Source organism: Anarrhichthys ocellatus, unplaced genomic scaffold (genome assembly GCF_004355925.1).
Source record: "Anarrhichthys ocellatus isolate YVR2014 unplaced genomic scaffold, GSC_Weel_1.0 scaffold26, whole genome shotgun sequence".
Lineage (NCBI taxonomy): Eukaryota > Metazoa > Chordata > Actinopteri > Perciformes > Anarhichadidae > Anarrhichthys > Anarrhichthys ocellatus.
The window spans coordinates 2,306,803-2,326,242 of record NW_022280056.1 but is presented as its reverse complement, the minus strand read 5'-3'; the positions used below and the strand labels follow the sequence as shown (position 1 = coordinate 2,326,242).

At 43.0% G+C, this 19,440-nt stretch overlaps 1 protein-coding gene across 6 annotated transcripts; it reads left to right on the top strand.

The window, feature by feature from the left end:
* The first annotated feature begins 1,620 nt into the window (after positions 1–1,620).
* Positions 1,621–18,779, top strand: ints1 (integrator complex subunit 1). Of its 6 annotated transcripts, none has more exons than XM_031862244.1 (48): positions 1,621–1,691; positions 2,308–2,436; positions 2,527–2,817; positions 2,899–3,095; positions 3,209–3,346; positions 3,444–3,603; positions 3,720–3,825; positions 3,940–4,126; positions 4,426–4,571; positions 4,660–4,801; positions 4,939–5,115; positions 5,201–5,309; positions 5,401–5,521; positions 5,623–5,700; positions 5,802–5,959; positions 6,172–6,268; positions 6,349–6,440; positions 6,533–6,593; positions 6,677–6,874; positions 7,139–7,268; positions 7,467–7,646; positions 7,859–8,008; positions 8,111–8,290; positions 8,399–8,512; positions 8,617–8,784; positions 9,117–9,228; positions 9,314–9,472; positions 9,564–9,710; positions 9,816–9,914; positions 10,142–10,266; positions 10,479–10,733; positions 10,819–10,978; positions 11,066–11,197; positions 11,278–11,446; positions 12,625–12,751; positions 12,862–12,977; positions 13,080–13,167; positions 13,277–13,527; positions 14,886–15,015; positions 15,326–15,459; positions 15,555–15,747; positions 15,849–15,973; positions 16,096–16,205; positions 16,385–16,498; positions 16,590–16,660; positions 16,747–16,838; positions 17,044–17,153; positions 17,348–18,779. In XM_031862244.1, exons 2-48 carry the CDS (start codon positions 2,382–2,384, stop codon positions 17,461–17,463), a joined length of 6,570 nt encoding a protein of 2,189 aa, XP_031718104.1. In that variant the 5' UTR covers positions 1,621–1,691; positions 2,308–2,381; the 3' UTR covers positions 17,464–18,779. The 6 variants fall into 6 exon arrangements, with proteins under 6 accessions (XP_031718104.1, XP_031718109.1, XP_031718108.1 ...); XM_031862249.1 differs by lacking the exon at positions 1,621–1,691 and adding an exon at positions 1,747–1,895 and having other exon boundaries at positions 3,720–3,790; positions 3,986–4,126; XM_031862248.1 differs by lacking the exon at positions 1,621–1,691 and adding an exon at positions 1,747–1,895 and having other exon boundaries at positions 8,399–8,503; positions 12,628–12,751.
* Positions 18,780–19,440: the final 661 nt, after the last annotated feature.

Here is a 19,440-nt window from a genome sequence, read left to right as displayed (position 1 = left end):
CTCTTGTTTCTTTTACGTTTGTTGTTTGCTGTTTCTTTTGTGCTAAATTGTGGCTGTTGTGTTGTTGAATGTCATTTGATATTTTGTGTATTCTTCTTCTCAGGTGTTTGGTCCTTAAAAAAATCTTCACAAAATTCTGTGACTTTATCAATGCAGATTATTCATTGTTAATATTCATTATTCTTGTTCTGTTTACGTATTCACGCACATCATATGAGTATATTGTGGTAAGATAGAAACCATGGAAACCAACCACCTTACATTCAGTTTTACTATTTCAGAGCCCTAGACTGGAGAATGCTGCCACCCTGTGTTAAATTAGTGGTATGTAAAGAAGGCTTGAAAATATCAAGTGGTCAACTTTGCTTTTACGAGAAAGTGAATCTAGTGTGTTCATATGAAAAAGAAAGTGAATCTTGTGTATTCATATGTAACACAAGAGAAAGATCAATTTAAAAAAATGTGATATATTTTTCAAAACGTGCCGCCATATATAATCTTGTTTCTTTTGTTGTGTATTTATTTTTGTCTAAGAGGAAAACAGCTACTGATTCATCCTTAAGTTTAATTATATAGAGATATGCTATGCTACTAACAATGCGTAATACCTCTGATATGAGGATTATTATCAAAGGGAAGGATAGTAGAGATAGGGTAGATGCCCTATCAAACTCTTTATATTGATCAGGTAATGTAAGAGTTCATGCAAAGAATATAGAAAACAGGGATAAAGGGATGATCTTTGTAGGATTTTTGACCAACCTGAATCTGTAGTGATGTGCAGAGGTAATGGTGACTATGATGATGATTATGAGATGAGACACCAGCAATTGGGAAAAACTTTCCCAAAACCTGAAGTAGTTCAAATAGTCAGATTCTATCATTTAATTTCAGTCTATCATTATTTATTTTTAATTACTTTTAAAACTCTGAAGTTATATCCCCGTTTTGTTGGTATATAGTAGTGTACATTATAAGAAAAGAAGTAATGAGTCGTTAGTGCCCTCCAGTGGCCACAGTGCGTACCTACATCTTAATATTTATTTCAAAGTTTTACTTTGAAAGTGTTAACCGGAACTTTACTATGTCATTTTGTCTAACTTGATAATGCAGTTACCCACCATGACCACCAGAGGGCACTCCATAGCTATGCTTTGTATCTATGGGGAACACGTATCAATTGGATTAGTTTGCTTCCAATTGTACACACTGCCCTCTAGTGGCCATCGCACATAATTACAGCTCCCTCTATTGTTAATTTATCACAGCATAGGAATACTTCTGGCAAACGTTTACAGTAGACAAAGAGATCAATAAACCATTAGTATTGTGTCGGCCTGGATATTTCCTTCGCGCTGATACTACGAGACTAGCCTTGATGCGACTGTGGCCAACGTATGTATTTAATGCTGAGCTTTTCTGCCCTCTTGTGGTCAAAGTGAGTAACTACAGCTGAACGCCTCGAGCATCAAGCTAGACATATGTATCGTAAAGTAGTATTTCCGGTAATACATTTCAAAGTAAAACCTAGATCCATGCCATGATGAACAGGATAACGACGTAACGCTCAAAATATACGTACGTAGTCTTGATTATGGTGTTTTGATGCAAAGCATACATCTTTCTTCTACTTTAAAGTTGACTGCTTTCGGTGTACCGTTAACAACAACGCCAACTGACACTTCCTGGCGGTAGGTGGCGGTACTTTTCCCTTTGTTAACAAGCAACATTGATTCACAGAAGAGAAGAAGAAGCAGAAGAAGAAGCAGAAGAAGCAGCAGCAGCTGTCATGGCACCGACTGTGTGATAGCTTTTGAGTTGGCTCACGCTATCTTTTAGTTATAAGTGCATCGCTCAGGCTAACCACGATCCGTTTTATGAAACCGATTATATATGTGAGCCACTATAAATTCAAATTTACACGTCAATTAACGCTAGTTCACTCTCAGTGCTGCGCTTTACACCTACCAGCTACTAGCTAAAATTGCTAACAACCACATATTCAACGCTAGCTTTAACCGTATTTGTTGTCGTTAGCCTAACTGTTTGTGTTCAGTATGTAGTACAGATGTAATAAACAGCGTGCAGGCTGTTAACTGAGCTTGAACACAGCCTTTTTGATACTTTTGGTCGCTTACGCTACTGTTTTCCTTTGACAAGTGATTAACATTAGTTATTGCACATTTAGGGTCTTTAATAGCTAACGGTAGTTGTGGCTCCAGCCGTTAAGTTATGACAGTTAACGATATTAAACTAGTGTGTTCTACGTTCGCTAACTTGTGTACCTCCTTGTTTTCTCACACACAGACTACCCCAAGCCAAGTAATGTCACCTGCTTAACCTACTGTTAATTGGGCTTTGACTTGTGCCTATTAGTCGAGATGAATCGTCCAAAGCCTACAACTCTGAGGCGCCCCAGTGCTGCGAAGCCATCAGGTATGATTCCCAACTGGTGTAATGTCTGCCCCAGTGCCTTAGTGTGGTTTTGGTGATGTAACAACGTAGTGTGACATCTGCCCCTCCCAGGTCACCCTCCACCAGGAGATTTCATTGCTCTTGGATTAAAGAGCCAGGGCGGGGAGCCCAAAGCCCCCGCAGTCCTGCTGAAGCCAGCATCCACAAGTTTACCAGCTGACCGTAAGAGAGAGACCTCTTCCGCTCTGCCATCTTCATCGGGTCTGTCCGGCCTCACCAAGCGGCCCAAACTCTCCACCACCCCTCCAGTCAGTGCTTTGGGACGACTTGCTGATGTTGCAGCCGTGGACAAGAGGGCAATATCGCCCTCAATAAAGGAGCCGTCGGTGGTACCTATTGAAGGTAAATCAATGGCTTTCTTTCGTTTTATAAACTTAAAAAAAGCCAACATAGAAAGTTAAAACGCCTCTTTTTTTATTGTAGTGTCTCCTGGAATTCTTCTCGATGAGATTGAAGCTTCAGAGTCTGAAGGAAATGATGATCGCATTGAGGGACTGCTGTGTGGAGCAGTGAAACAACTCAAGATGAACCGAGCGAAGCCCGACATCACGCTGTACCTCAGTCTCATGTTCCTGGCCAAAATCAAACCTAACGTTTTTGCTACTGAAGGAATTATTGAGGTAAGATTTGTCACTGACATTGTGTCAGCCTTGCACAGAAACCTTCCCCAACGTGAACCCTACAGAATTTGACAGGATTTCTGTAACTCCACCTGTCTCGCTTTTGTCACTAGGCCTTGTGCAGCCTCCTGCGTCGGGACGCTTCGATCAACTTTAAAGCCAAGGGGAACAGCCTCGTGTCTGTTCTTACTTGCAATCTGCTGATGGCAGCCTACGAGGAGGATGAGAACTGGCCAGAGATCTTTGTAAAAGTGAGAATCTCCGAAACACTCCAAACAGTTTTATAAATTCCCTTATTTTAGCCATGTAAGATGTCTTGCACTATGTTCATCTAAAATGTGTTTCCAGGTGTACATTGAGGACTCTCTGGGGGAAAGAATCTGGGTGGACAGTTCTCACTGTAAGAACTTTGTTGACAACATCCAGACTGCTTTTGGGACAAAGATGCCCCCTAAGAGCATGCTGCTGCAGGCTGACACTGGCCGCTCTGCTGGCGACCTCAGTGCAGGTACAGTTCCATGGAGAAAACACTCACACGGTTTGTTTGGTGTCAGGATTGCTGATGCAGGGAACAAGTGCTGAGTGTTTATGCTGCTTTTTGTTTTTTTTATGTTTTGTGTTTAGGTAGCAGCCCTCATCCCTCAATCCCCGAGGAGGACGACAGCCAGACTGAACTGCTGATAGCTGAGGAGAAACTCAGCCCTGAGGATGAAGGGCAGATTATGCCGAGGTATGGAAAATACCACTTGAAATCGTCTGATTTGCATTTTATTTATTATTATTGCATTTTTGATATTTTATTATACTATCACAAATCCTCTATACTGATTCTGGGGTACTGTAGGTATGAAGAACTGTCGGAGAGCGTGGAGGACTACGTGCTCGACGTCCTCAGGGATCAGTTGAACCGCAGGCAGCCGATGGACAACGTGTCACGAAACCTGCTGCGTCTGCTCACAGCCACGTGTGGCTACAAAGAGGCCCGGCTCATGGCCGTGCAGAGGCTGGAGATGTGGCTCCAGAACCCAAAAGTGAGTATGAAGTGTCCTGGAGTAATCCGCTTGTAATGCTCAGTTTCCACGCATTTCAGTCTCCACGTTTTCTGTCCACAACCTGAAGTAAAATACTGCTTTTGGTGAGTCAATACATTAGTATCAATATTATCTTATATTGGTACCAATGTATTGACTCAATGCAAGAGACACAACAATATACTGCTGTATTGCAGTATCTCATGTTTTTTGTGTTGTTTATGTGAAATCATGACTTTGGAGATGAATGTTGAGAACTCTAACTAATGAGTATTAACTCTCTTTGTTTGTGTGCACAGCTGACTCGACCGGCTCAGGACCTCCTCATGTCTTTATGTATGAACAGCATCACCCAGGGAGCAGATGACATGGAGGTGATCTCCAACCTGATCAAGATCCGACTCAAACCTAAAGTCCTGCTGAACCACTACATGCTGTGTGTCAGGTCTGTGGAGTCCCTTGTTGTCTCACTCCTAACTCGTTGTTACGCGCAGCGACTTCCACTCACGGGTACTGTGTTCGTGATTCTCCAGGGAGCTGCTCAATGCCAACAGAGACAACCTGGCCACTATGGTGAAGCTGGTGATCTTCAATGAGCTCTCCAATGCCAGGAATCCCAACAACATGCAAGTCCTCCACACGGTGCTGCAGCACAGCCCGGAGCAGGGCCCAAAGGTGAAACTCTAGACTTTTTGAGTTGTTTTGAACAACTAATAGTTTGGAAATAGTGTTACAATTTGATTCAGTCATGAGCGTATGTGTTTACATTCTGGTGTTTCCTTAAATTCAACGTTGTTCTGTCGTGTCTGTAGTTCTTGGCGATGGTGTTCCAGGACCTGCTGACCAATAAGGATGACTACCTCCGGGCCTCCCGAGCTTTGCTGAGAGAGATCATCAAACAGACCAAGCATGAGATTAACTTCCAGCCCTTCTGCTTCGGCTTAATGCAGGAGAGAAAGGAGACCACCTATGTGGACCTGGAGTTCAAAGTATGTGTTTGTGAAGATGCCTCAGTAATTTCATCTTTAATCTTCCTGTATTCACTCTGGACTCTTCTCTTTGACTCTCCCATAGGAACGTTTTGTTATCCAGGTGACAGATCTGCTGACTGTCTCCATGATGCTGGGCATCACCTCTCAGGTCAAAGAGGCTGGCATTGCGTGGGACAAAGGAGAGAAGAAGAGTCAGTGCTGTGTATTTGTTCTAATGGTGTATCTATGAACCACAATATGCTTGATAGGCTTTGTCTTAAACATATGTCCGGTTTGTGTCAGATCTGGAGAGCCTGAGGTCGTTTCAGAATCAGATCGCTGCCATCCAGAGAGACGCTGTGTGGTGGCTTCACACCGTGGTTCCAACCATCAGCAAAACTGGAGCAAAAGACTATGTCCACTGGTCGGTGACTGCGTGCATCTGATGTGTTTATTGTTAAAACTGCACAAGCTAACAATGTTTTCAGCTGCTTCATGTGTGAATTATTTCCTTCATGTCTGCAGCCTTCACAAAGTGCTGTTCACAGAGCAACCTGAGACATATTACAAGTGGGACAACTGGCCTCCAGAGAGCGACAGGAAGTGAGTATTCCTCCATTATTCAAAAGGAGCCATGTTTTCCTCTGACTGGATACAGCACAGTCACCGTACTAAGCTATTTTTATATATATATTACTCCTCAGTTTCTTCCTCCGCCTCTGCTCCGAGGTGCCTCTGTTGGAGGACACACTGATGCGCATTCTGGTGATTGGGCTGTCGCGGGACTTGCCCTTGGGCCCAGCCGATGCCATGGAGCTTGCAGATCACCTGGTGAAGAGGGCTGCTGGAGTTCAGTCCGATGGTGTGTGTGAAGATCCACTTCTGCTGTAACTGTTTATGATCATAGTGAAAGCTGTGTATATTACTCTCTGGCAGAATATTTGGACATTTGTTAAACACACGTGCCTCAGTTAGGAAAGTATGAACAAAGGGAATATGGTTGTAATTGTTTGAATACTTCTCGGCATATCGGTGTGAAACCGTGGAGCTGACGGATTGTTTCTTTCTAAATAGATCTGGAGGTCCTGAAAGTGGAGAGGATCCAGCTCATCGATGCGGTGCTGAATCTATGTACATACCACCACCCAGAGAACATTCAGCTGCCTGCAGGGTACTTCAACCGTCTTTTAAAAGAACCTTCACGTCATACCGTTTACAGTCTGAAATAACAAATGAGCCTCAATGTTTAAGGTACCAGGTGCCAAATTTGGCAATATCCGCTCTGTACTGGAAGGCTTGGCTGCTGCTGCTCGTGGTGGCTGCGTTTAATCCTCAGAAAATAGGTACAGCACTCTGTTCTTCATGTTGCATAAATAAGAAGAGCTGCTAAGCTATTAAATAACCTTATTAATATAGTGTCTGATTTGTCCGTTAGGGTTGGCTGCCTGGGATGGCTATCCGACACTGAAAATGCTCATGGAGATGGTGATGACAAAGTAGGTGAAGGTTATCCTCTAGAACAGAACAGTTCCCGGATAATAATGCTGAACCACTAACGCGCGTCTCTCTGCTTCCATAGTAACGATACCTACCCTCCGTGCACCGTGGCGGACGAGGACACAAAGACGGAGATGATCAACAGGGAGCTGCAGATCTCCCAGAGAGAGAAGCAAGAGATCCTGGCCTTTGAGAGCCACTTGGCAGCAGCCTCCACCAAACAGACCATCACAGAGAGCAACAGCTTGCTGTTGTCTCAGCTCACCAGTCTGGATCCACAGTAAGAGGCCCAGAGGATGAACTTTATGACCCCTGTAACAAGTTGATTGTGTTCTCAAAGGAAATGCCTCAGTTAGGATCTTGACACTTCTCCAACAACCTCCACTTTCTTTAGATTGGAGGGACAGTGAACTGACATCGTTTTACTTTTGATACAGCAGACAGTTCAATCTAGCTATCACCACTAGAAAATCCTTGTCAGTCTGTAATATGAATTTTAAACTTGTGACTATAAGATGGATTCATAGTTTTCGTTTGTGTTCAGGGGTCCTCCTCGTCGACCTCCTCCTCAGATCCAGGAGCAGGTGAAAACCCTCAACCAGTCTCTGCGTCTGGGACATCTCCTTTGCCGCAGTCGCAACCCAGACTTCCTCCTCAACATCATCCAGAGACAGGTAATGGCCATGGACACACTGCACAGCCGCCCAAAAAGTGGAGAAAACCTGTTCAAACAGAGTGATTTATTGGCAGCAGAAACATTGATCATGAACAGAAATGAAAGCCGGACTCCAAGAGGCAGAAATAACTTTATTGTAAGGCTTTTGTTGTCTGTGTGCATCCTGTAACTGTAGGACATTTTACATCCTGCACAGGCTTCCTCTCAGTCCATGCCGTGGTTGGCTGATTTGGTCCAGTCCAGTGAGGGGTCCCTGGATGTGCTTCCAGTGCAGTGCCTGTGTGAATTTCTTCTGCATGATGCTGCGGATGACAGTCTGCCAATAGAGGATGACGAAGAGGGAGAGAGCAAAGAGCAAAAAGCCAAGAAGAGACAAGTATGTTGATTACAACACTGAACCTCACTGTTGGCAGACAACTATTACTGAAATTGTCCTGTTTTGTTGTTTTTTAATGTTTCTTATCTGGTCTTAATTCATCTTTGGGCTTCATTTTAGTTGCTACATTTCTACCTGTGTTTGTTTATACTTATGTACATCTTATTACTGACTCTTGAATAAACGTGTATTATTATCCGTCTTCCTGTTAGAGACAGCAAAAGCAAAGGCAGCTACTTGGACGGCTCCAGGATCTTCTGTTGGGTCCTAAGGCTGACGAACAGACCACATGTGAAGTGCTGGACTACTTTCTGCGTCGGCTAAGCTCTTCTCAGGTGGCATCGAGAGTCCTGGCCATGAAGGTACCGTATTGGAGGCAGAAAAAAAGCCATCTCTAGTTGCATTGTGTTACTGTTTGAACGTGATTTTCTTAAATTTATTTTACATTTTATGTTTGTGTGCAGGGTTTGTCATTGGTGCTGAGTGAAGGAGGCTTGAAAGATGGAGATGAGCGGGACCAGCCCATGGAAGAAGACTCTACGGATGCTGAGCTCTTGCCAGGGTACCAGTGGCTGCTACAAGACCTCCCAAAGCTCCCCTTGTTTGACAGCGTCAGAGGCATGACGTCCACCGCTCTGCAGCAGGTCAGTGTCGACTCAACCGCTAACTGTCAATAACTGGAAATAAACCTTTTAGGATGATCAATGACGAGGAGTTTGTCGGATGTGTCTTGTCTGTTTGCTTTCTTACAGGCTATTCACATGGAGACAGATCCACAGACGATCAGTGCCTATCTCATCTACCTATCCCAGCATGCACCAGTAGAGGAGCAGGCTTCTCATAATGACCTGGCCCTGGTAATCACGGCGAGTTACTTACATTAATTACATTACATGCTTTTCTTTAATCTGTTTTTTGTTTTTTGTCGAGCAGCCCTGAAGTGAATCTGATCCTCAATTGCTCTCCACAGGACGTGGCCCGACTAATCGTCGAGCGCTCCACCATCATGAACAGCCTGTTCTCCAGACATTCCGGCAGACCGGAGTCTGATGCTGTGCTCAGTGCTTTCCTCACCATCTTCTCTGCGTACATCAAGAGGATGAGGAAGACCAAAGAGGGCGAGGACCTTTACAGCTGGGTGAGCATTACCAAGAGTTGTGTTACTGAACTACATCGTCAGTTACATTATGGCTAACTGTTTACTGATACTCCCACGAGTTCACAGTAAGACAAATATCTAAGAATAAGATGCAAGGGCACCGTTTTGGGCCTAGTGACCTGACAATATTCCTGTGATTGAATGAACTTGATTGTGATTGCAAGAAAACATAAATACAACAGGAAATTAGCAGGTTTGAAGAATGTGCTTTGTGGCTGCAACTAAAACCTAATCTGAAATTGAAGATTAATCCCAGTTTGATGTCTGGAAGGTTGTAAAGCACACGTTTAATGCTCTTTTTATGCCTCCAGTCAGAATCTCAGGACCAGGTGTTCCTGCGTTGGACCACAGGCGAGACGGCTACGATGCACATTCTTGTAGTTCATGCCATGGTTATCCTGCTGACTCTGGGGCCACCCAAAGGTAGTCCTGCTAACTCTGCAGTTCAATGTTTGCAATGTTGAAGAAGCCATGAGATAACATGTTTTACCATTGTGCATCTTTACAGGAGAGAGTGATTTCTACGCTCTTTTGGACATTTGGTTTCCCGACAAGAAACCTCTACCAACTGCCTTCCTGGTTGACACCTCAGAAGAGGCCCTTCTGCTGCCTGATTGGTTGAAGCTGAGGATGATCCGATCAGAGGTTTCTCGATTGGTTGATGCAGGTACAACTTGCCGTAGTACACATAATTATGTGCTGGTCTCCATGGAAATCTATATTTACTTTTTAACGGAGCAATACATGTTTTCTCTCAGCTTTACAAGACCTGGAGTCTCAGCAGCTGCTGCTGTTTGTGCAGTCCTTTGGCATTCCTGTATCCAGCATGAGTAAACTACTGCAGTACTTGGATCAGGCGGTCTCTCACGACACAGAGACGCTGGAACAGAACATCATGGACAAACGTAAGAGTGCTGCAGATATCCTACTGTAGAAATTGTTTACAATTTTGAGATACTTGTCTTGAGTTGTTTATTGTTTTATCACATTTTGTATTTATCCTGCATTAGACTACATGGCCCACCTGGTTGAAGTGCAGCACGAGCGAGGTGCCACTGGGGGGCACACTTTCCATTCATTACTGAGCTCCTCCCTTCCTCCAGATAGAGGTTGGTGACTTTAGTCTCCGTATGATTGTGTATGTGCTGTTTTAGCTTATGTCATTTGACATTTAAAAAATGTTCATGCTTACATTCAAAGTTTTTATTACTCACAATATTGTAAAAAGTTTTTTTTATACTTGCACATTATCTCAGATGACATGGGGCTTTAATGTAAAGTCACAAAATGAATTAAAATAATCTAAATGAGTCCATGTCCTGACGTCATCTGACAGATTCTGCTGAGACAAGTCAGGCCAATGTTGCGGTGGAAGCGCCCCACAGCTCTGTGAAGCTGAGAGCAGCCAGTCAGCTTCCTGATGTTGGGCCTGATGACGACCTCCCTGGCATGTTGCTTCAGGTGGGATTTACTTGCTGTTTTATTCTCTTTCCTTTGTTGTATGACTTTTGGATAACTTGGGGTTAAAACACAACTCTGTGTGGGACAAATGTCTCATCATGAAAACAAAGCAATCACCTCTGAACAAAAGTTTATTCTCTTATTTATGCCAAGCTGCTGTTGAATCACTTCTTCGTCAAACTGACCGGTTTCTGTATCCTTTGCTCTCACAGATCTTCCCGTTAAAGGTGGACCCTCGCTGGCTCGGCCCCCCTCCCAGCCATCTCTCTCTGGCCTTGCAGCAGGCCCTTGCTAAGGAGTTGATGCGGGCCAAGCAGGGCCAAATTCAGCAGGGTGGCCTAGCATTTCGGCTCCTGCAGGCCTTTGCAGCCCTGCTCACCTCAGCTCACGCGGGGCCTATTGTCATATCGATGCACCACAGCCATGCCCTGTCCTGTCCTCTCATGCGCCAACTTCACCTCTACCAGGTAAGGCTTGCTGACAATCGGTGCATTATTCCATGCTGAGTCATAGAACATTGTACAGAAGACTTTTTGTTCTTGTTTCTCCCAGCGCCTCGTGTCCCAGGACATGGCGTTCTCCTCACTGTTCCTTAAAGTCATTGTTGAGATGCTAATCTGGTTAGACAACCCAACTGTGGAGGCAGGACCTCTGAAGACTCTGCTCAAATCCTTCGCTGGTCAGAATTCTAACAAACACCGGCACAATGACGGTGAGCACCTCAACTCTTTATCTTCTCAAATGTTGATTCATTCGTTGCATACAGCCAGTGAGTGACGAGTGTCTCTCCACCTTGCAGTGCGTTCAGGTTTCCTCCACCTGGCTGAGGCTTTGGCATATCGCAGAGAAATTGAAGTGCCACTGATAGCCGTCATTGCAATGCTGAAGTCTGGAGACAGATGTAATGCAGAACCAGAGCTCATTGGGAAAGGTACTGACAGAGTCACTGTGTGGATGATGTGAATCATGGCAGCCCAAACTAAGCATGCTGTTTTTTTAATTATATTCCAGTGTTACAAGGGCTGATGGAGGTGAGGTCGCCATATCTGGAGGAGCTGCTCTCTCTGTTGATGACTGTCGGTACACAGAACGGGACAGCTGGCCCTGTTGCGACGGTGATTTCCTTGCTGCTTCAGGAAAGTGAGGAGCGATGTGTGAAAAAGGAAGTGGACTCCAACAAGTGAGAATCGCCTTTCTATTTCCCTCTCAAGTCATGCAGGAAACATTCATATTTGACAGGACTGAATGACAAACACGGCTCCCTGCGACAAATAGCAAAGCGGTGTTTTGCTGTCTGTGGCGTTGTACCCGGAAACTGCTACTGGATTTGGTTCAGAAAGGTTTTATTGGTTTTACAGCTTTACAGATGAGAAGAAGACTTTACAGAATCGCTGCCAGTAGGGCAGGTAGGCCTACATACTGAGAAGTTGCTCACTGACACATGCAAGGTCTTATCCAAGGAGTGCAAATATATGGAGTGATTGTATTTGTATTGTCATAATACTGTTTGTGTGTTGTTAGAATAGAGAGTGTCTTCATTTAACAGTAGAAACCTTGTTACTGGCTCCATGTGTTTCCCCCAATATTCATTATGCGATTATAAGATCACAGCTACAATTTCACATGACCATTAATATCCAGCTGCTCTTGGATTTCACCGAGTCCTCGGCTTATCCAATCCGCTCGCGCACGGAGCAGAGGAGAGATGTGTGAAGTGAAGATCTCGGCGTCTGTATCGGTTACAAACGGGCTCGAAGTGAAGGACACACTGTTGTGCTGCTGGTGGATTCAGTTTTTTTGTCTTTTTAGCCGAGTTAGACCAGAGAACATTCAGTTAAAACTGATCAGCGTTGCTGTTTTGCTTTCATTGTTCTCTGTGAAGTTTGCTAGAAGTGATGCAATGTAGACCTGGTACATTTTATGAGAGTGAGCACTGCTCCGGACTAAAGAATAGCATTTAAAATACTGCATTGTTTGTCAGCAACTGGTCATACGGTAGCGTTTTGGCCCTGTGTGCTCTGGTTATGCAGTTAACACAGCAGTCATCATTTCGTTTAAATCAAAACTGCTGTGCCATGGATCAAATTTATGACAATGTAACTGATGGGCTGAATATTTGGTGTAGTGCTGGGTGGTAGAATGGGAGTTTAATTGGGTTAGCCGCCCCGAAGCAGCCAATCCAGGGGGAGGAAAAAGTGAACGTTAATGGCAAGATGTTTGATTGGTTGGTTGTATTGAACCAGCACATTAAGAACATGAACATTGGGCATTAGATCTTTAGCACAGTTGTATTCTGAGGTCTTGAATAGGTGCAGTCAGCTCTCCATAGAGGTAACCTTTCAGTTTCTCCTTTCCCAGCAGCACCGAGGTGACAAAGTCCGGGCTGAGCTCTGGGCTGCTGGTTGATTGGCTGGAGCATCTCGACCCTGAGGTCACTTCAGTGTGTCCGGACCTTCAGCAGAAACTGCTGTTTGCCCTCAACAAGGTGAGAGACGCATTGCCAGCTGATAATGTACTTCTCTTGTCTTTTCACACTGGAGGACGTGTTTGCTTGGCGTTCCTGATGCATCTTTTCCTACTATTTCTCTATTTCAGTCAAGAGGAACTCCTGCCTACAGACCATATCTTTTGGCTTTGCTTACACATCAGTCAAACTGGTCCACCCTCCTGCAGTGTATCAGTGCTCTTTTCAGCAAGCGCAGAGACTACAAGTAAACCATTTTGTTTTTTAAAACATGTGTTTTGTGAAGCCAGCAATATTCTTTTCTGGATGAATGAGATTTTATTGAGCATATGACTATAACATTTTTCAGACTTGACCCATCATCAGCCCTTGATTTCCTGTGGGCCTGTAGCCACATCCCGCGTATCTGGCAGGGACGCGATCAGAAGATCCCTCAAGTAAGAGCAAGAGTCCAAACACAAGGTCCCTAGTGGTCACCTCTCTTTGACGAGACCAAAACCAGAGAGTTCATTCTGCTGACTTCATTGTTCTTTCCGGTCTATGCAGAAGAAAACAGAGAAGTTCGTGCTAAGACTCAGTTCTGAGGAGCTGATCAGCCTGGTGGACCTGATCCTGTCAGAGTCCGAGCTCAACAGTCGCGACTCGCCACACGATGACAAAAGCAGCTTGGACCAGGCCTCCTGCTCTCTCATCCAGTCCAGGCTGCCCCTCCTTCACTCCTACTGCAGTGGAGAGATAGAAAACATTAAGAAGGTCTCAGAGTACCTCATCAACTGCACAAAGAAACGGGAGGACAGGTAAGGTGTATACGCGAATCTTTCCTCTATCTCACTCGTCTGCATGCAAAGACGCATACACTCATCACCTTCTGTCGTACGAGTCACCAAAGTGTTCATGCAATCTATTTTGACAGTTGTATTGTTGTTTCTAATTAGCCTAATCATGGATAGTCATTTTTCGTCCCGTTCTAGTGTGCTGATAAACTTTGGAGAAATCGCACTAGATTTTCCTTCTCAGTGCAGATGAACTTTTCAGACTTCCTCTGTCAGCCACAATGCTGTGGACCAGGGGAAACTCGATAATTAGGTCTATTGGTGTGAAATTAAAACCAGCAGAAGTCGTCTGCACTGTGATCTCTTTAAAAGCTCAGTGCATTATAATGAAGCCAAGAGGATTAAGGCTGAAGCTCTAAACTTGCCTGTGTTGTGAATTCCTGCTCTGACTTAGCTGTCAGAGATCAGGGTGCAACTCTTTGTGGAGGCAAACCCTCCTTTCATGAATATGTCTCTGGTTATTAAACCACTTTAATGAGGAAACTTTGGCCAAGGTCAAGCAAAATTAGCTTCCGAATTACAGTATTTTAAGTACAGCTAAGCTGTCTGGTAAAATTGTTGCTCGTGAAACTATGGCGGGATAAATACACGTTGAAAGTAAAGGGTTTTGGCCTTGTGTTGAATAAACACTTCATTGTATGTTGAGCATTCTTCTTGGGAAAACTCGCTGTCGGATAAGCTGGTGTTTATTCCGATTACACAACAACTCTCGAACAACAAGCACACTTTTTACTCTTGGTCAAGGTCGCTCTGATTTGCTTAAGTCATAGCTGTAATAAATCTCTTCACTTAGTAGAGAGTACATCATCTGAGCCTGAGAGGATTTTGTGAAACCACAGTGACTTCAAGGCAGAGGCCAAGAATTACATTACACTATTCATGTGCCTAGTTTGTGTTAGTGTACATTAATGATTGTCGCTGGTACACAAACAATAGAAAAGTGCTTTATCATTCTCTATCTGTGATCTCATGTCAGCTCTGTTCATAATCCGCTGAAAGAGATGGAGAAAGTGAATTTGACAAAACCTGAAGTAATCTTTCTGTCAAACTGGGAACCTTTTCGTCCCGCTATAGAGTGAAGCTCACTTGAGTTTGAAAGCGGTGACAAACTTTCTGTGGCTACACAAAATTGGTCAACCAGTCATTGTCAATTACATAGCTTCAAGCTACACAACTCAATAACATTAGGGATTACAGTCTGTGTTGTTTTGTTACTAAGCTTTAACACGAACAGCTGAACGGTCTAAGCCAATAATAAAATGTATTTCCCCTAAAGGGAGTGCATACAGTATACATCCCGTTTTGTTTATTTTGTCTCTCAGTGCGATGAGTAAGCGGTGCCAGAACCTGCTGCTGCAGATCTATTTGCACTTCCCTGAGGTCATCCAGCACGTTACCCTGCCTGAAGGCACATTCAGCAGTGGGGGGGCTGCAGACGGCAGCAGCTGCAAGGTAAAGAGGTCCTGTTTCACAGACAACGTTCCTAGTTCATTCTTTATTCTTCTTGTGAATGTAATAGAGATGTCATACTGTACTTCCCCAGAGGATCTTTCATATTGAGTAAAATATCTGGTTAGAGTTAATAGGAACTTCCTGAATACATTTGGATATTACTGAGTAAAAAGCAAGAGAAATGAATACACTGAAAGAGTCTATAGCTTATCACAAAACAGGTCACAAGTCATAACCTACAGGCTTCACTGAGCTCCATGACCTGTGGAGTCACAGTATGGTTTATACTTATTTTATGCATTTCTTCCAGCTTGACGTCCTGGTGCATCGTCTGGTCACACTGCTTGCTGATATTGGAGACTCAAAGTCTGTTGAGGGCCGTGTGTCTGATGCCAACCTCGCATGCAGGAAGCTGGCTGTGTCGCACCCTGTCCTTTTGCTCAGGTGAAAAACCAGGTGGTGCTCTATGCTGCAGTGTTGTAGGATTTACTCTACAAACACTGACTGCAACACTGTTCTTCCTTTTTTTTTTCCCCCAGACACCTGCCTATGATTGCAGGTCTCTTACACGGCCGCATTCACCTAAACATGCAGGAGTTCCGGCAGCAAAACCACATGACGTTCTTTAGCAATGTGCTCGCCATCCTGGAGCTGCTGCAGCCGCTTGTTTTCCACAGTGACCACCAGAGGGCGCTTCAAGACTGCCTCCTGTCGTTTATGAAGGTCCTCCGGGTAGGCGGCTCACACACTGACAAATCCTCACCATAGGATTCGATCTGGGGATCAGACGTTTTACAATGTTCACATGTGTTTGTCCATCTTTCCTCCCGTAGAACTTCCAGAGGACTCGTTCTCCGTTGGTCTTCATCAACAAGTTTTTGCAGTTCACACAGAAGTACATCACCCACGTTGCAGCCGCCGCCATTCCCTATTTACAGAAGCACTCTGACATCTTGCAGTAAGTATATCCTGGCAAACATATATGTTTTAATGATCAAATTGCAAACTATAAATGAGTTTACTGTTATTACAGAAACAGTGGCTTTGTTAGAGATGTTGTTTTGCTCTTTCTCCTGCCAGGGGTCTGTGTGCAGAAAACCCAGACCTGGTTCAACTGAAATCTCTGCTCGCTGGACTCACGTTGCCTGTGAGAAGGTCTTCTTCAGAGGTTGCTCCAGAAGAGAGAGATGGTGAGCACGGGATGATCTTTTGAGTTCATGGAGTTGTTACAGAGCCCACATATATCAGTCTAGATACCCGGTGACATTGTATGTAATAAGTCTAAAGAGTCACTGTTCCACTATGCAAAATTGTGGCAACTAATTGTAAGCTACATTTTTGCTAAATAATTGCTTTTGCGCTCTACCAGATGACATGTCCACCGGTTCCCTACCCCTCGTCAACATATCTGCCTCGGTTTCACTGAGTGCGGGTGACATGACAATGTACCTGAAAAAGATGTCGAGAGGAGAAGCTGTCGAGGGTAACGAACATATTGCTGCAGCAGTTTCACATGTGCAAATCTTGTATGTATCATAATGAGTAATAATGCTGTTTTTTCACTTCTGCTTTAGATGTGTTGGAGGTGTTGACAGAGGTGGATGACAAGTCTAGGAGGAGCCCAGAAATCATCCAGTACTTCATCGTGAGTCATTAACAACATAAACAGAAAGAAGGGTCACGGGTAGTACCTGCCGGCGTCTAATCACCGCTTTGTGCCACTGTTTTTAGAATGATCTGCAGAGACTCATGATGTCCTCTGAGGAGTTGTGTCGGAACATGGCCTTCAGTCTCGCCCTACGCTGCATACAGAATAATCCCCGGTAAGTTTACGGCAGTCTGGGACAAACCACCTACAGTAAGCATGCGGGAACCAGGAGGAAATGTGTGGAGATAAATAAAGAAGAAAAGCGTGGTGTTGTGATACCCAACCGTCGATCAATCAATCTTCAATCCATCTGTCTGCATTATTTTATTTGTTACTCTTTACTTTTCACTATGTAACTTTGAATGTTTTCTCTGCTGCAGCCAAGCAACAGACTTCCTGCCAACTTTCATGTACTGTATGGGCAGTGGTAACTTCGACGTGGTACAAACGGCTCTTAGGAATCTCCCGGAGTATGTGCTTCTCTGTCAAGGTAAGGAGATACTCTTAAGTCAAATTCCTGTTTACCGTGAGCTTGTAAGAAGCAGCCCCTTCTGTGCCTGTCTTGCCTTATAGTCGCATGACCACGCAGTATTTTTTTTTTTTAGGAAGACAAAAAGTGATTTAACAAAGCATGCACCCAAAGTCCTATTCAGTCACACACCTATGTGCTTTTTTCCTTCACAGAACACGCAGACATCTTACTCCACAAGGCATTTTTAGTGGGTATCTACGGACAAATTGACACCAGTTCAATGATCGCAGAGTCCATGAAGGTCCTTCACATGGAAGCAACAACATAACGAAGCGTACCGCTCCACATCCAACAGTGTCAGTCATTGTCTGCATTCCACAGTTAGATTTGTTTTATTGCCTTTAGTTCAAACATTGCTCTTATTTCATCACTGATGAATAAACTCTGTGGCTCTTCAGTGCTACATATTGAAGGATCCACCAGTGAGCTGGTAGCTGCCAGTAATGTAATAACTTCTGGATCATTTAGTGACTTCAAAGAATGCATTACAATTCCCTCCAAATGAGTTGAAAATATAATAATTAAAACTGTAAAATTGCTGTTATCAATAATGGCACAATTAGGACATTTATTACTTCTAAAGGGATTTAAGTCATTTTTAACTAATGATATAAGATTAGAAGAATGGGGATATAATTAGGTGTTATTATTATATTATCAGTTAAAGGCGACACAGAACATCAAACTTATTATGATTATTGTAATATAATAATAAATATTATATTATAATTAAAATAATAAGTAAATTGATATTAAAACATCTGTTTTTATTGTATTTTCAGACATTTGTGTGGGAGTTTTTGCACTTCTGCAGTAATTAAATTACTAATATACATTATTACAAAGTGCAATAGCTTGAATATGAAATATCAGCAGTATTGTACAATTAAAAAGCGGACTATATGCCATCATATGTAGTTAATGAACCACTATAGAAAGTCCTCTCACAGTCCGCAAACCAGTGTTGTCAGCAACCTTTCTATCATTTCCCTCATTCCTAAGAAGCCACGCTGATAAACTGTTATTGTTAATTATTTGAATCGCTCAAAAGAACAGGTCATTTGTTTTTACAACACAACGCGTTACTGTTACCTGAACATCATCTATGAGCCACCTTCATGTGAACTGAATAAAAACAACTTTTGTAATACGGCTTTTTCTGTTTTTTCATCACCTAATAGAAAGTGAATATTGTAACATATTTCCACAGTCAACCACTGAGTTCAGGGATACAATGGAGACGTTTTATCGCAGTTTAATTGGAAAGCAGTTTAATGTTGAAATTGTAAAAACTCAAATATCACAAAAACCAATTATTACCTTTCAGAATATTATTTTAGTACCTCAAATAAGATGGAAGGGGAAAAATAAATGGTGCGAGGTTTGTGGCCTTTCATTTCATTCCAATAATTTCTTGGATGGATCCTGATAAAACTGGAAACAGCTGTCATAAGTACGCTTTGCTCTTCATTGCCGTGTAGCGGACAAATTAACCATGTGATGCACATGCTGCGATGGAAACCATTTTGCCATGAAAGTGTGAGTTGTTATGCTCAGTGCCACTGACTTCATCATCAAAGGGATAAGTTAAACAACGTATAGGCATGCCGGTAAACTAGGAAAGTGGACGTCCCTTTTGATGGTAAATTAACCATGGCGGTAATTGTTCAGTCGCTCAAATCAAAGGGTGCCTTGAAGCTGTGATGTGGGTAGACCATTTTATAGCACAGACTCCTGCTGGTGTTTTGTCACACAGGAGGACATGGAATCCAAGACTGTGTGTGTGTGTGTGTGTGTGTGTGTGTGTGTGTGTATATGTATGTGTATATGTGTATATATGTATGTGTATATGTGTATATATGTATGTGTATATGTGTATATATGTATGTGTATATATGTATGTGTATATGTGTATATATATATATATATATATATATATGTGTATATATATATATATATGTATGTGTATATATGTATGTGTATATGTGTATATATGTATGTGTATATGTGTATATATATATATGTATGTGTATATGTGTATGTGTATGTATGTGTATATGTGTATATGTATGTGTATATATATATGTATGTATATGTATGTGTATATATATATGTATGTGTATGTATGTGTATATATATATGTATGTGTATGTATGTGTATATATGTATGTATGTGTATATATATATGTATGTGTATGTGTATATGTGTGTATATATATATGTATATGTGTGTATATATATATGT

Bases quoted from the DNA above. Each gene is read 5' to 3' on its own strand.
- ints1 (XM_031862244.1), top strand. From the start codon at position 2,382: ATGAATCGTCCAAAGCCTACAACTCTGAGGCGCCCCAGTGCTGCGAAG. The intron at 4,802-4,938 runs GTGAAACTCTAG...TCGTGTCTGTAG, and splicing joins GCCCGGAGCAGGGCCCAAAG to TTCTTGGCGATGGTGTTCCA. The intron at 9,229-9,313 runs GTAGTCCTGCTA...GCATCTTTACAG, and splicing joins GACTCTGGGGCCACCCAAAG to GAGAGAGTGATTTCTACGCT.